This window comes from Aplidium turbinatum, chromosome 7 (assembly GCF_918807975.1).
Source record: "Aplidium turbinatum chromosome 7, kaAplTurb1.1, whole genome shotgun sequence".
Taxonomy (NCBI): Eukaryota; Metazoa; Chordata; class Ascidiacea; order Aplousobranchia; family Polyclinidae; genus Aplidium; species Aplidium turbinatum.
The window spans coordinates 722,551-736,793 of NC_137478.1; the positions used below are offsets into that span (position 1 = coordinate 722,551).

Sequence of the window (14,243 nt, forward strand, 5' to 3'; positions counted from 1 at the left end):
GTAGGCTATGCAATATTGTTTGTGCTTTGCCAAAAAAAGCTGAAAAAACATGTCAACTAATAAAATGCCAACACTGACCATCAGTTTAGCAAGTTTTAAACAAACTAGGCCGTGTCGTGTAGAATCTCATCATTGAACATTGGAAACATAATTCTTTAACTCACTTGAAAGGAGCTTTTATCTTTTTCCTGTGGGAATAGAACAGATTCTGACATGAGTCAGCTGTCAGACTGAAGTAGGCTATGTTCGCGGTCAAGAAGAGTGCATGCAATCATAATGCAATGCGTCAACACACGAAGAGTGAATGGTTTTGTTTATTACTTTACTTCAGTCAAATCAATTCTAGTATTTAGAAGTCCATGGTCAAGTCCACGTCAACAGAATTGCGTCTGGGTTTTGTGTTGCGTTATAGCCAGAGGCAAGTAAAGGAAAGGACTGATGGGCTGCAGTTGGTTCAAAACCAAACCAAACAGACTAAGAATCATTGAAACAGCCTTGGGACTTGGAACATTGACCAACCGCTGGACTTGCTTTGTAGCAAAAAGCGGTCGCATTCATCACAATACAAGTCTATGATTTTTTACAACAACTGATCAACAAGATGGGCTACGCCAATTGTTTGAATTGTCTTTGAATCAGGATATTAGCCTACATTGGTGCAGAAAATTGTTTTGGAAAGCACATAGCCTACAAGCCATCGCCGAAAATTAGCACAACAATAAAATCCTGTCGAAAATATAACCAAGAAAACTCAAAATACTTAAAAAGCGGTCATTTGAGCATTTCTGAGTGTCCTCGGAGGACTATTCATTTTTCTTGAAAAAAGAGGACAATCCTCTAAAAAGAGGACATATGGTAGCCCTAGTCAAGGTAGCCTATAGTCAACACCCATTGCTGGCTGAGCTTTAGTTATATAGGGTCAAGCTGGCTGTGCTTCCACCAGTGTAGTTTCCTACAGGTTAGGCCTAATCAAAAACCGTGGTGCTAAAGCTCTCCATGTTTGGCTTGTGGTTGTGGGTCGAAAAATAATCGGGGAACACGGAAGGTTTCAAGAAAAAGCAGTTCACTCATTAATGAACTGCCTTTTCTTGCCTGAAGTGCAACACCGTGCATTGTAAAAAAAGTTTAAGGAAAGACTTTCTCAAAGCTCACTTCAGGATTAGCGCATTGTCTGGTGTCCTTTTGATGGAGCTTTTCCAAGTCCCAACAACTACCTCGCGTTGCAACCATCCGTTACAGTGTAGGCCTTACAGGTGCAGAAGTCTACGTAGCCTGTAGGCTATCAGTGGGCCAAGCAAAAAATGTTGCATTTCGCGGCCGGGTTAGCCCGAGGCCTAGAATGAACATAAATCAGTTGAAAATACTGGAATCAGAAATGTTAACCAGTAAAAAAAGACACATGCTTGTTCAAAAAAATGCCACATTTTTATAGCTTTCGCCCTTCTGCTTTTGTTTTGTATTGTATATGCGTAGAGACTTCGCCTAGGTTGCTCGGTAGAGAAACCTCAGGGTTGAACAAATGTTGGTATAACGTTGGGTAATGTACTATTGTTTCGTGAAACAAAATACACCGCGCAAACTTTAAAAAAAAGAGGTCACCTATTTTTGTTGCGCGGTTATGAGATTGTAAAAAAATCGCCTTGTCACGCTTGGTGTGATCGCGATCATGCTCACGTGCCGATCTCCAAGCAACCGAGCAAACTGCGTTTGTTCTTTCGCGTTGTTCGCTCTGCTTCAATGCAATCTGTCATGAAAAAACAACACTGCAGTTCTGTATTTCGCGCAGGTCTATCTCACGTAACACAAGGACAATCTAGGACAGTTAAGGTTACTAAACTAATTTCAATTCTGATAGATTCGTTTCCTCTAGCCTGAAGTATTAAAATAGTTTCATAAGGTGGGGTTGTTGAAAGTTTTAATTTTTTAATTGTTACCGGTATATCTTTATTGAATAGTAAAACCACAATAATGTGTAAGGTGGTTAGAGAAGTCTGTTAGTGATTTTTAACTCGAATTTGGTTGAATCTCTAGTGTAGTGTTGTCACTCTTTTTGTCACGTACGTTCAATCTTCTTCATCGTGTGTCACATGGCTGTAGCCCAGAACATCACGCTTGCTCTATCGATGAACTCGGCGAAATCTTGTGCAGAGCACCTTGCTTTTAGGTCAGGGCATTTGAGTAGATGTTGCATCATTTGCTCCTGTTTGCATTTGCAACTTGTGCTCCCCTAGAATACCCCCAGTGTCTCATCAAAGTTTTACACCTGCCAATGCCAGTTCTTATGCGATTGAGGCTTTGCCAAAACTTTACGGTTGATGCTTTCCAGGAGGAAGGCCCGACTACGATGTCACCGACGTATATTTAATGTGAAGGCCAACTAGAAATTGTTGTAAGTTTTTGCAGATTTTTTTGAAACTGTCTTGTTCATGGAATTTTAAATGTCTAAGTTACTATGAATTGATGTATCATAAATTTTATTTTTAAGAAATCTAGATAAGTGTTTTCTAAACATGGAAATAGAGAGTGCACACCACTCTGTGGAAAGTCTGGGTAAAGTTTCTTAACTAGAGTTCCAAACACTAACAGCCACCCCTAAGTTATTGGAAAAGGATTAACTTTGTAAAGTGGTTTGATAACACTGGTCTACAAAAAATTTTTTTTATACAAATCATGTAAATAAGAGATCTTAGCTGAATTTTGGCCACTGAACTCAAATCTAGTCAGATTTTCTCTATCACGTCAAGTTTTCAAGATATCAGTAAGCACCATATTTATTTATTTTCAGCGTACAACATAAATTCAAAGGCTAAAAACAATCATACAAAGTCAACAGAAATGTTAACAAGCAAAACAATGCTTTCAATATGCTCTTCACAATGTCACTAAACTGCTCATGCTTGAATTTATAAAAAAAAATTGTCTTTTTCATACTATTTTTTGTGATGTAGATTTTCGCCCAAATGATGTTTGCTATCTCAATCCAAAAAAAAATCTCAAAAGCAATGACATAGTCCCCAGAAGATAACACCTTGAAAGAGTGTACATAACCACAGTAGAATTTGCCTATAGTAACACTTGTTGCAAAGTCCTGTTTGCATATGCAACAGTTGAGTAGAATTCGGCTATAGTGACACTTCGGTTTGGTGACACTTTTTCCGCGGTCCCTTCAGGTGTCACTATAGGTAGACCTACAAAACGTCCCGGTTTAAACGTCTGTCCCGGTGTCCCGTCCCGGTTAGCAAAATGTCCCGGAATTTTACTTTAGTAAAATTTTCAAAATTAACTCCAACCTGATGCAAAATTATGAAATAATTCAGTCCCAAAAGGCTTAACTTTGCTTTAACTCGAGGCTTATTTTAATATAGGCCTACTAATTTTTTTAGCTTATTAGGTTGAGTAAAATATCGCGCATAGCTTGAGAAATCCTTTAGTTAGGGAATCATGAGTGACGTTTATTGCGTCATTATTCTATTGACTTCAATGAAACGATGAAGCCAATGGTTTCTGAATGCATCCCCCTATAAATGTTTGATTTGTGAGTTAGTGTTATTTCTTTGTTCTCAGTGTTTGTTTTTTTTTTCTTATAAATGTCTGATTTGTGACTTAGTGTTGCTTAAATTAACATGTATTTTCTTTTAAATAAAGTAATAAAAATTTTTATTCAATCTAAGTAGAATACTTTATTATGCAATATTAAAGCTTATATATATATAAATATAAACATGGAATAAAAATTTGCCAAGTTCAGGCCTTCGGCGTTTCGTCCAGTTATTTCATTCATAGTTTTGAGTTTGTCCCGGATTATGCCCAAGAAATTATAGTAAGTCTAATTATAGGCGAATTCTACTGTAGTAGGCCTAGTCAATTATGGCATATTGTGATGTCACAAAATCAAAACACCCAATGCATTATCTCAAACAATTCCAATTCTTACACTCTCATGCTAACACAATTGTTGAATCATAAATACAATGTTGGAGATTATGAACTCTATACAATATTTATTATTTGCTAGAAAAGCAACAAAAAGTGGATTATAATAAAATCCTGATGTGAATTTTGATTTCAGATTCAAGCTCAGTGCACTAAATTTACTTGGAAATGATTGTTAGTTTGTCCTGTAAAAATTTCTTGTAGACCAGTATGATATACTTTTATTTTTGGTTTGAAGTTGGTAGGTTGACTGATTTGATTTTTTAGTTCAGACTGGTTCAGCTTGCAATGTTGGCCAATGTTTGGTTGTTAACCTGGTTGTTTGCAGCCTTTGAGCTGTATAGCCTAATGGTTGTTAGCCTATGCTGAAAACGAATTTCGATTTTTGTAAATTTTCTTGTTTTTACTAAAAATAAAAAGGGTATTTCTAACATCACATTGCGCCAAATTTTTGAGGAGTTTTTGATTGGTGTGATTAAAATAATATGTTTGAAATATCATATTATCCTCATATTCTTGGTAACGCTTTGTGGTTCATTAATATTCAATCACTCTCAGTGGTTTGAGGCATGAGCAGGCCAGACCATTATCTCATCAATCTTTCATGAAATGCTGGCCAACAAGCTTGTCTGTGTTAGAGTGATTTCTCTTTCTGCAGATTAGCAAGAAAGGCAATGGCATTAAGTGCTGAGAAAGGAAGAAATTGTTAAGTTGCTAAATTTTAATTTGAAAATTGTAATTTTGATGCATTTGCTGCTGATTGTCATGTTTCTAGCAACATCTTTTTGCATTCCATCTTGTTATATAGTTGTTTCATTTTTATTTCTTGTGGAACAGCAATATTGTCCCCAACATGTCCTGTTTTTCCTGCAGTCAAGACCTTTTTCTTCATGCTTGAAGTTGTGTTCAGTTTTTTTGGTTTTGTTGGTAAAAAACTGTAAACACAAATGAAATTTAATAAACACAAGGACAGTGTACCAAAATAAAAGGATACAGACAGACAATTGTGTTTCAGTAAAGAAGATATTAAAATATTCCAGAAAGTTATTTGTTCGAAGAGCAGCTGATTAAAAACCTTGACAGGTTATTGAAGCTGATTTAGTTAGTCAATTTATTCGTTAATGTAACAGTACAAATTTTCTATTGGAGTATGTTGAGAGAATTACTTGAGTTGATTCATCGATTCCAAACATATTTTTGTCAGAGTGTATCTTTTGTTTACGGTAGATACCAAAATATACATAACAAGGTTTTCATCAAAAACATTTAGAATAGAATTATAAACTGTTCATACCATTCATTACAATGGAAGGCCTGCATATCGATGGATCTAGTAACAAGGTACGCCCAACAAGTTCCATCCAACTCCGAACCCAACAACACACAGGTAATGAAGTCATCGGTGTCCACAAGCCACATATTTCAACTCCCGACAGATAGACACCGGCTCCAGATGTCTTATTTGAATTATTATTTATACTTCAACATGTTGACTCCACAGTGTGGAGCTGAAAAGGATGTTTTGTTTTCCTTGCATTTTGGAAAAACTTGCACAAAATGTATAAAATTGATGGTTTATTAACCCCTGCTAGTTGCTAATATGTTTTGAATCTGTTTATGTGGGTACTTCTTTAATTATCTTAACGAGCTGGAATAAACTCAAAATCAAAACTGATGCATACTTTTTGAGTATGGTTGGTTGGTTTGAATGTTTATCCTCGGACTGAGAAATCTTCTGATAGGTTATTCCTGTTAGTTTCGCATACTTGTAGTGTAGAGGCTTTGAACCACTGACACTGGCACAGCTAACGAGATTAACAGAGTTAAATTTCCCATTGTTGAAGTGTGGTTTGTAAATTATTCCATCCACTAAATGTCGCTGAATGGAGACCAATCCTTGAAATGCATTACTCAAGCGAACACCCCGAGACCGAGAACCGAACCAGAGTTGCTTGGTCTTGATGCTTCTTTGTGGACTAAGTGGGGCGCTTAACTAACTGACCTTTTAGGGCGGAGCATGCTTTCATGAACATCTTGCAGCCGCCAATCAGTGCATCTTGTTAATATTTGATGAATAGATGTGTTGGCAAAATGTTTGTAAAAATGATATTTAATGCTTTCTGTACAAAATATTGATTATATCACTGCATTTCCTGCTATAACCCGGGATTATCAAAATAAGCTTGTCAGTAAGAAAGCAATATTGAAAATACTATATTGGAGTTTTGATCAATTAAATCGTTTTTTTTTCTAACTTTTTCTAAACGTTGATGTTGTTTAGTTAAAATTTTTATTGTCAACTCCCCCATTAAAAAGTCATTTTTATCATTTGATGAATGGAAAGTTGGTTCAATTTTGTTTTTAACCAAATAATTACTTTCTGTTCCAGCCAGTGAAGACGCGTCATACGGATGCTGCGGATATGTCCTCCTTGCATTGTCGTGCCTCATCATTTTGATTCTTTTCCCAGTGGCAATTTGCATGTGTGTCAAGGTGAGTCACTCATTCAACCAAAGTTGATTAAAGACCCAGCAAATTAGGTTTAGTAACCACACCATTTGTTGGCAAAGGCACTGGGGCTCGAAATACGGGAGTACGCAGCACGCCAACAACATTGACAAAATATTGTTGCGACCAGCTATGGTCAAGCGCTGGGATGTTTGGTTCGATATCAGGTTGGGCCACAGCAAATGAATATCTCATGAATTGTGAGGTTACCTACTGTATGTTTGGATGAGACGATACAAGTCACAGTGGTTATTTGTTATTATAAACATCGCTTGTTTGAATTTTACAGCATATATAAATGTTTTTCGCATTGACCTATGCATGAGGAACATTATTTAATTATAAGCTGTATAAATGCTTTCAATATTTTCTTGGGACAATTTTCTCAGCCATACCAATAAGCTAAATTTTAAATACAGTATAATAAAATAGAACTTTTGCAATTTTACAAAGTTTCATTTTCATCTAAGGTGGTCCAGGAGTACGAGCGGGCCGTCATCTTCAGACTGGGTCGCCTTTCTAAAGGAGGAGCCAAAGGACCAGGTGATGCGGGTGCTTTAATGAAATTTTTTTTCGAGAAGCGTCAAAGTGAACAACTGATGATTCCAATTCTTAATAATACTCGTGGTTACATTTTATTACGTACAATTGTAGGTTGCGAGACAGCTTGCAATTGTGTCCCAGTCCCCGTGGTCAGTCAGGTCCAAAATTGTACTTTCTTCCGTGTTCTTGTTTTCATGTTCCCTAAATGTTGTTGATGCTTTGTTACCTTTCATCTGGTGTGCTAATGAACACTTCATTTTCAGGGATTTTCTTCATCATTCCTTGCACAGATGAATATAGGAAGGTGGATCTTCGGACGGTTTCCTTCGACATCCCTCCTCAGGAGGTAACACACTCTTGCATCTCGATGACATTGGGATAGCTATCGCGTTGACTTATTATTGTCGTGGGACTAACAAGTTTTTAGAAATCACTTCGTGTGACTGTCAAATGAAGAATTTGTTGTCTCTTGTCACATAATGGTCTATATGTCGTCATCTAAAACGATAACCATCGTCATAGATGACATCATAACATAAACGTCGTCATCACCTTTTACTACGAGACCAATCTTCTGCTTCCATGAACCGACATGCTCCTCTACAGATCCTGACCAAGGACAGTGTCACCATCTCGGTGGATGCGGTGGTCTACTACCAGGTCCAAGATGCCACCATGAGTATCGCCAACGTCGAGAACGCGGACGGCGCCACTCGTCTCCTGGCGCAGACCACGCTCAGGAACATGCTCGGAACGAAAAGTCTTTCCGAGATTCTCACCGACCGGGAGCAGATCAGCTCCGGGATGCAGGTGAGATGATCGTTTGTTCCTACGATCCTTCAGGACATTGAACCATTTTTTGTTGTTCTCCATCACGGAGTGGCTACTTTGTGTGATTAATATTTTATACTCTTACAACTTTCCCGGTTGGTTTCAGTACCACCCCTAATAATGACGTCACGCTTACGCTGTTGTTATGCAATAATATGCATCATCTCAACTAGCTCGCAGTAGGGTATTGACTGGCTGTTAAATCTTTCTCAAATTTCTAATGACGTATACAACTCCAATTTAAAGCTGCTTTCTGTCAGCTTATCAATAGAATGGTGTTTTGCCAATTCTTCTAAAACAATTCGTCTCAGTCTTGTGGACAATTATTTGGATTCATCGGTTTTAACCTGCTTTTCCACGCTGCTCGATTTCCATAAATAATTTAGATCCCTCTCCCCAGACAGGAAAGCTGTCGCCGCCATTGCATTAGGACGTTGTCAGAGGATGTTGCATCAACGCGTGAACCACGTGGCGCGCTATAAAGCTCAGCACGCGTGGAATCGTCACAAGTCACGGGCGTTCGTCATAATTCATGAGATTTTAAACAAAATATCTGTGTGACCTGTCTTCCGATTGTCTACGCAAACATTCGTTTGGTGAAGGCCGCACTTGTTTCCCTTCTGAGCGCATGGAGAACTGTGCTCGCATTTGCACTCAGAAGATCTTCAATACTTGTGACAAGTTGCCACTCTGAGGCTTCCAGTTGTGCCATGATGTCTGACGTGCATGTCGAGGCACTCTTGTGTCTTCTTTAATTTATATAATTTTTTTTTTAGTTTAATTGAATATTAAAAAAGAAGCTTTTATATGTATCAAAGTAAATTGATCCTGTGAAATGTTGTTTGGTGGTCTCCTGTCAATGAACTAACAATGTGGTTTGTTCGTTCACAGTCGACGTTGGACGAGGCCACCGACCCGTGGGGGATCAAAGTGGAACGTGTCGAAGTGTAAGTTGCCATGTGGTTGCTGGTAACCTCATGTTGTTCCGCGTTGCATCTAACTTCCACATCCGCTTGCAGGAAAGATGTCCGGCTCCCGGTCCAGCTCCAACGAGCCATGGCCGCAGAAGCTGAAGCTGCTAGGGACGCTAGAGCGAAGGTGAGAAAACTTATCTAAAGATTTATAGAAAATATTTTGTGCGAATATCTCGAACGCTAAAACTGAGAACTGACTGAAAGTTTCAGTGCTGATCAAGATTGTCGTATCCAAACTAGCACCGGTGGTTGAAGGTTCATATTGAATTGACTGGAAGGCAATGAAGCCAATTTTCATGTCTACCTTTAGGCATGCCTGTACGATTTTAAATCAAATATAGTTATTAGTCTCTAAACCATTGACAGCCTGTTTCACCCTAAAAGGAGGATCATCAGAAGGTCCTTATTATTTCAAGTGTCCTGTGTCCTGTCAAGAACAAGCTGTGCCCTCTCACAGCATCAACGCCCTTTCGTGCCTTAGCAGAGTAAGAGCGCGCAACTGGGATCAAACCCTTCGTTGAAGGGTTCGCGTACATGACCGTTTGTGGCGCTGTGCCGGATTAACTGATGGTTGAATCTCCTCCTCATCCAGGTGATCGCGGCGGAGGGTGAGATGAACGCCTCCCGAAAGTTGAAGGAAGCTGCGGATGTGATGAGTGAGTCTCCCAACTCGATGCAGCTCCGCTACCTCCAAACTCTGAACGCGATCAGCGCCGAAAAGAATTCCACCATCATCTTCCCGCTCCCCATCGATATGCTCAACTCGCTCATGTCCAAGAAATAGACGATGACGTCACGATGACGAAGATGTGACGTTAGTCAACAGGGTCACGTCATTATAGCTTGTAAGGTTTTTTGCAAATTTATTGTTACTCTTCAGATCATGTTTTTAAATCAAATATTTGTGTTTTGAAAATCGCCCATGTCGCATGTTGTGCTCTGTCCTGTCGTTTGTAGGCGGGTCCTTCGATCAATCGAAGTCGGATAGACCCTTTAACCGATGTGATTATTGCGTTTGCTTCAAGAAAATGAAGTATCTTCTTACAGGTGTCAAACCCACAACAATGCTTGATATGAACGACTCGGTTACATGTCTTGTAATACAAACGAATTTATTTTCACACGAGTCAGTTCAATCACAAACAGCTAAATATCGATTTTAATCAGCTAGATTCTACAGTGGTTCCCAACCTTTTTCATCCAGTGGACCCTTTTAGTCAATATTCAAATCTAAATTCCCCCCCTATAAATTTAGTTTGTTAAAAACTCGTTTACATTAATGTTTCAATCTAAGTCTTGGAAGATAAACTAAACTTTCACAAGTAATAAGCTTTTTAGCCTGATTCCTTTTCTTACTAAAATAATTTAATTACGGTAATGAAGAACGTTGCTGAAAAGTATTTTATTCAAAGAAAAAAAAAAGAGATACAAAGACCAGCTGAAAGTCTCCCTCAACCATGCAAACATCGCTCTGGATTCATTGGAACAACTTGCTAGTGACAGATCAACTCTGGAGATAAAAAAACTAAGAAAAGCACGAAAATTTTCGAAAAAAGCAAGATACAAAAGGATCATGAAAAACGAAACACTAGAAAAGAAAAGCTAAAACTACCACGTCCCCCACCATCCATACAATGTGATTTTTCCCACGTCCTTCCCATCATAGACTGGGCCTCCAAAGCCACATATGACATCACCGTCCCAAGCCAAATTCGATCGGACACGAGCTGGAGCCAACGACAATCAATTCAATTCAATTCAATTCAATTTATTTTTCTTTGTCAGAACGCAAAAAGAAATGATATTGTAAAAAAGAAATACAGTAACAAAACCAACAAAAGGAAAAGGTGGCAAAACCTTGATGGTTTAAGACGTGCATAAACAGATCTAATATTGCGGTATTTGCATCGATAAGTATAGTTAAGCACGGCCACCAAACCTGATACTGTAAAACAAGTAGCCTAGATGAATTAGTTAAGAATCAGTCGCCTCCCCGTTGCTGAAACAATTGAAGCGCCAATTCTTAAAGCAATGAGAACACGACTGAACCTAACAACATCACAAAAACAAACTAACACACACATATTGTAATTAGGTAATGGACTATCAAAACATGGATTATTTACAGATTTTATATAAAAGTCAATGCATAACAGTCTGTGTGAAGCTTGTGGTTTTTTTGTTTCGACAACTCGACAACAACAAAATGTAACTTAGAGGAAGAGTATTCGAAAGAGCATAACGAATGTCATTCTCCACGTCTAATCTGTTTCTCTGTTTTCTTTTCATCTGCAAGAGTTGAAAAACCTGATTCGCATAGATAAGTGGAAGCAAACGGAAGGATACTTCGAATAGCTTTCTCTGCCACTTTGGGATAGGAATTACACGTTAATTGCCAAAATCCAGTGATTGAATTAATTTTCTGAATAAGTCTCTTGTGCAAGAATCCGTTTTGAGTTTTAAAAATTCATTCTGCAATTTTTCGGGAAGTTTTTCCATCAACAATGTGAATGAATTTCGTATTAAATCAAGCTCATCGTCATAAATTTCAGGAAAATATCGAATGAATTCCAATTCTAATGCTGTGAGATGTTGCAAAACCAACTCTTTTTTGAACTCTGGAAGAACTTGTTCTTTGCCGTCAACAACCAACACCAATGATAATTTTTTAAATATGGTGACATGTTCAATTGTTCATTCTAACTTTTCTCTTTCAATCATGAAGCTTGCTAGTGAAAGCTTCCAAAGCATCTTTAAATGCTGAGCGGTACTGGCATTTGCTCCTGGAAGGGCCACCCAAGCCAGGCTGGTCGGAAGGTAGAGGCCAGACAAAACGTAGTCTCCCCGCGATCAGGATAGCAGAGCCTTCTAGTACCTTAAGACAATCTTCTAATGACTGTGACATAAATCAACCACTCTCTTCCAATCTGCCTTGAGCCAGCATGGAAGCAGTAGCCTACAGTTTGTAAATTCACATGGGATCAATATGTCAATGATTCATGGATACAGATAACCCATGCTGATGCGCAATCTACTTTGAACGAAAATGGCGATTGAATACATACCGTATGTATATTGGCGTTTTTCCCTTGCATTTTCAAATTTAGTTTATTCAATGGACTAAACATATCAACCAAATAAGAAAGGAATCTAATCCATCTGTCATCATTCAGCAATGAAACAAATTCCAGTTTTATTTAAAGGTCAAAAAATAATTTAAGTTCGTCTCTGAGCTCAAACACTCGCTTGGTTACGTTTCCTCTTGAAAGTCATCGAGTATTTGCATGAAAGAGAAGTAGGCCTACGTGATGGTTTGCATCCATGTCAGTGCACAGTTGCTTAAATAATCGGGAGTTAAAGGCTCCTCCTTAGCGCTTTAAAGCTCTGGTCTAGGCCAACTTACTAGGCTTAAAATGCTTTATAATCCTAAAACCAAATTCCCCCCTGAAAGTTGCAAAATTTCCCCCTAGTGGGGAATTCCCCCCCGGTTGGAAACCACTGAGCTAGATCATCTCCAGTTAAGCTTATTCAAACAACCGCTAGCTACTAGCTGATCGAAATCGATTTTTAGCTGTTTATGATTGAACTGACTTGTGTGAAAATAAATTCGTTTGTATTGTGTTTTGCTTTTATTATTTGTATTGAAACTTCACTTTCCTCCGTTTGAAAGTGGCCGCCATGTTATTGCACTTTGACACTGAACTGATGCGCTTGGTAAGGACATCGTGCGCCATCTTGAATTTCTTGGAAGAAGACTTGGAATTTCAATTCCTTTGTGTTATTTTTAAACAAATGTGCTTCTTACGAGAGATTTACGTCACACTTACCTGCGCTTAATTTCGCTCCATTATTTGCGCTTATGACGTAATAAGTGCAGTTCATCCGCTTGTTCAGTTTTCCTTCCAGAGCAACCATCGATTCCTTCTTTCTTTGCGTCCACGTTTCTATCAGTCGACGTCTTTACGCAGCTACGTTTTGCGTCAATTGAACGCCAACTACACTTCGGCGACACAAACGTTGATCCAACGCAAATTTATTGAAATGTTTCATCAATAAACTGTAGATCAGCATGCGCTTGTTTTTGAACAGTTTTGAAGATTTTTTGAATAATCGTCAAATTACGTTGATTCTGTCTTCCCCATGTTGCCATATGGCAACGTATTTTTGACCTAACATAACCTCTCCTGAATGGTATCACATTCTTGTGGTTGCGTCATAAATCCTTCTATGATAACCAATTAGCTTTCGTAAGGTTACTTAAGCGGATCCCAACTTTGTCATTAGCTGTTTTAAAGATTTTCACGTGAAACAGTTTGAGGTACATTTCAATAATCTGAAAAATGGAGATCACGCAAAAGTAAGTTCTACAAGCCTATACTTTATTTTTTTACCGACTTTATTGTTTGCTTTCTTGAAGAAGGCTGATATTTTAAAATTAACTTTCTGAACTTGTATGCGGAATATTGTGTGAACTGTGAATCCTTTCAAATGCCGAGACTCTTTTATTAGTTTAGCAAAGAAGAGCAAGGCAGACAAAGAAAACCCCACAAAGAAATCCTACCACGGGCAAAGCCATTTCAAGCGCAACGCACCATAGGCCTTGCACGACTCACAAAATAGATAGGTTATAACTTAACGACAGGAAAACAATGACAAAAACCAGTTCAGTTTGTTTTTATTTCTGACCATCACAACGAAAAAACAATATATGACAAGCATAGCAATGGTCTAGAAAAAGGTAGAAGCGACAAACCACGATTATACCCAGAGAAGTTATGTAATTTCATCGCAGTAATTTCATCGTGGTAATATCATCGTGGTAATTTCATCGCATGGTAATTACATCGCAGTATATCACATTGTCAGGTAATTACATCGCAGTATGAGAGCTGCGTAGGCTACCAGCTGCGGGGCGCCGGGAGCACCGCCGGCGGGCCGCGCCCTGAAAGGGCCGGCTCCGGCAAGAGCACGGTCGTCGGGACCCGAAAGATGGTGAACTACGCCTGGGCAGGCCGAAGCCGGAGGAAACTCTGGTGGAGGGCCGTAGCGATTCTGACTTGCAAATCGATCGTCCGACCTGGGCGTAGGGGCGAAAGACTAGCCTAATCGAACCGTCTAGTAGCTGATTCCCTCCGAAGTTAAGGTTAGGGTGGACGTTAACGGTTAAATTACTGACGATGTGGTGTCTTGCGATGTAATTACAATGCGATGACAATGTATGCGATGTAATTACCATGTGATGAAATTACTGCGATGAAATTACCGCGATGAGATTACAGTAAATCATGTCTTGCAGCAGTGTCGGTGTTAGGGTATTCGGGCCCTGTGCGGAATATGCTTTGCGGGCCCCAGACAATGATCCAATTCAGCAGCGTAGCTAGGCATTTTGAAAGAGAAGGGGGGGGGGTGGTTGACGGCTGGCGGGCGAAGCCTGACGAAAGCTGAAGAAGAAGG

The 14,243-nt window shown here is 39.0% G+C and overlaps 1 protein-coding gene across 1 annotated transcript; it reads left to right on the top strand.

Moving 5' to 3' along the window:
- The first annotated feature begins 5,163 nt into the window (after window positions 1-5,163).
- Window positions 5,164-12,861, top strand: LOC145774888 (stomatin-like). Its single transcript, XM_082586218.1, has 8 exons — window positions 5,164-5,320; window positions 6,323-6,426; window positions 6,912-6,984; window positions 7,248-7,330; window positions 7,591-7,794; window positions 8,707-8,762; window positions 8,835-8,913; window positions 9,382-12,861. The coding sequence occupies exons 1-8, from the start codon at window positions 5,239-5,241 to the stop codon at window positions 9,571-9,573; spliced, it is 873 nt and encodes a 290-aa protein (XP_082442344.1). The 5' UTR covers window positions 5,164-5,238; the 3' UTR covers window positions 9,574-12,861.
- The last annotated feature ends 1,382 nt before the right edge of the window (window positions 12,862-14,243 follow it).

Coding starts and splice junctions, on each gene's coding strand:
- LOC145774888 (XM_082586218.1), top strand. CDS start 5,239: ATGGAAGGCCTGCATATCGATGGATCTAGTAACAAGGTACGCCCAACA. Junction 7,331..7,590: donor TCGACATCCCTCCTCAGGAG/GTAACACACTCT, acceptor GCTCCTCTACAG/ATCCTGACCAAGGACAGTGT. Junction 8,763..8,834: donor AAAGTGGAACGTGTCGAAGT/GTAAGTTGCCAT, acceptor ATCCGCTTGCAG/GAAAGATGTCCGGCTCCCGG.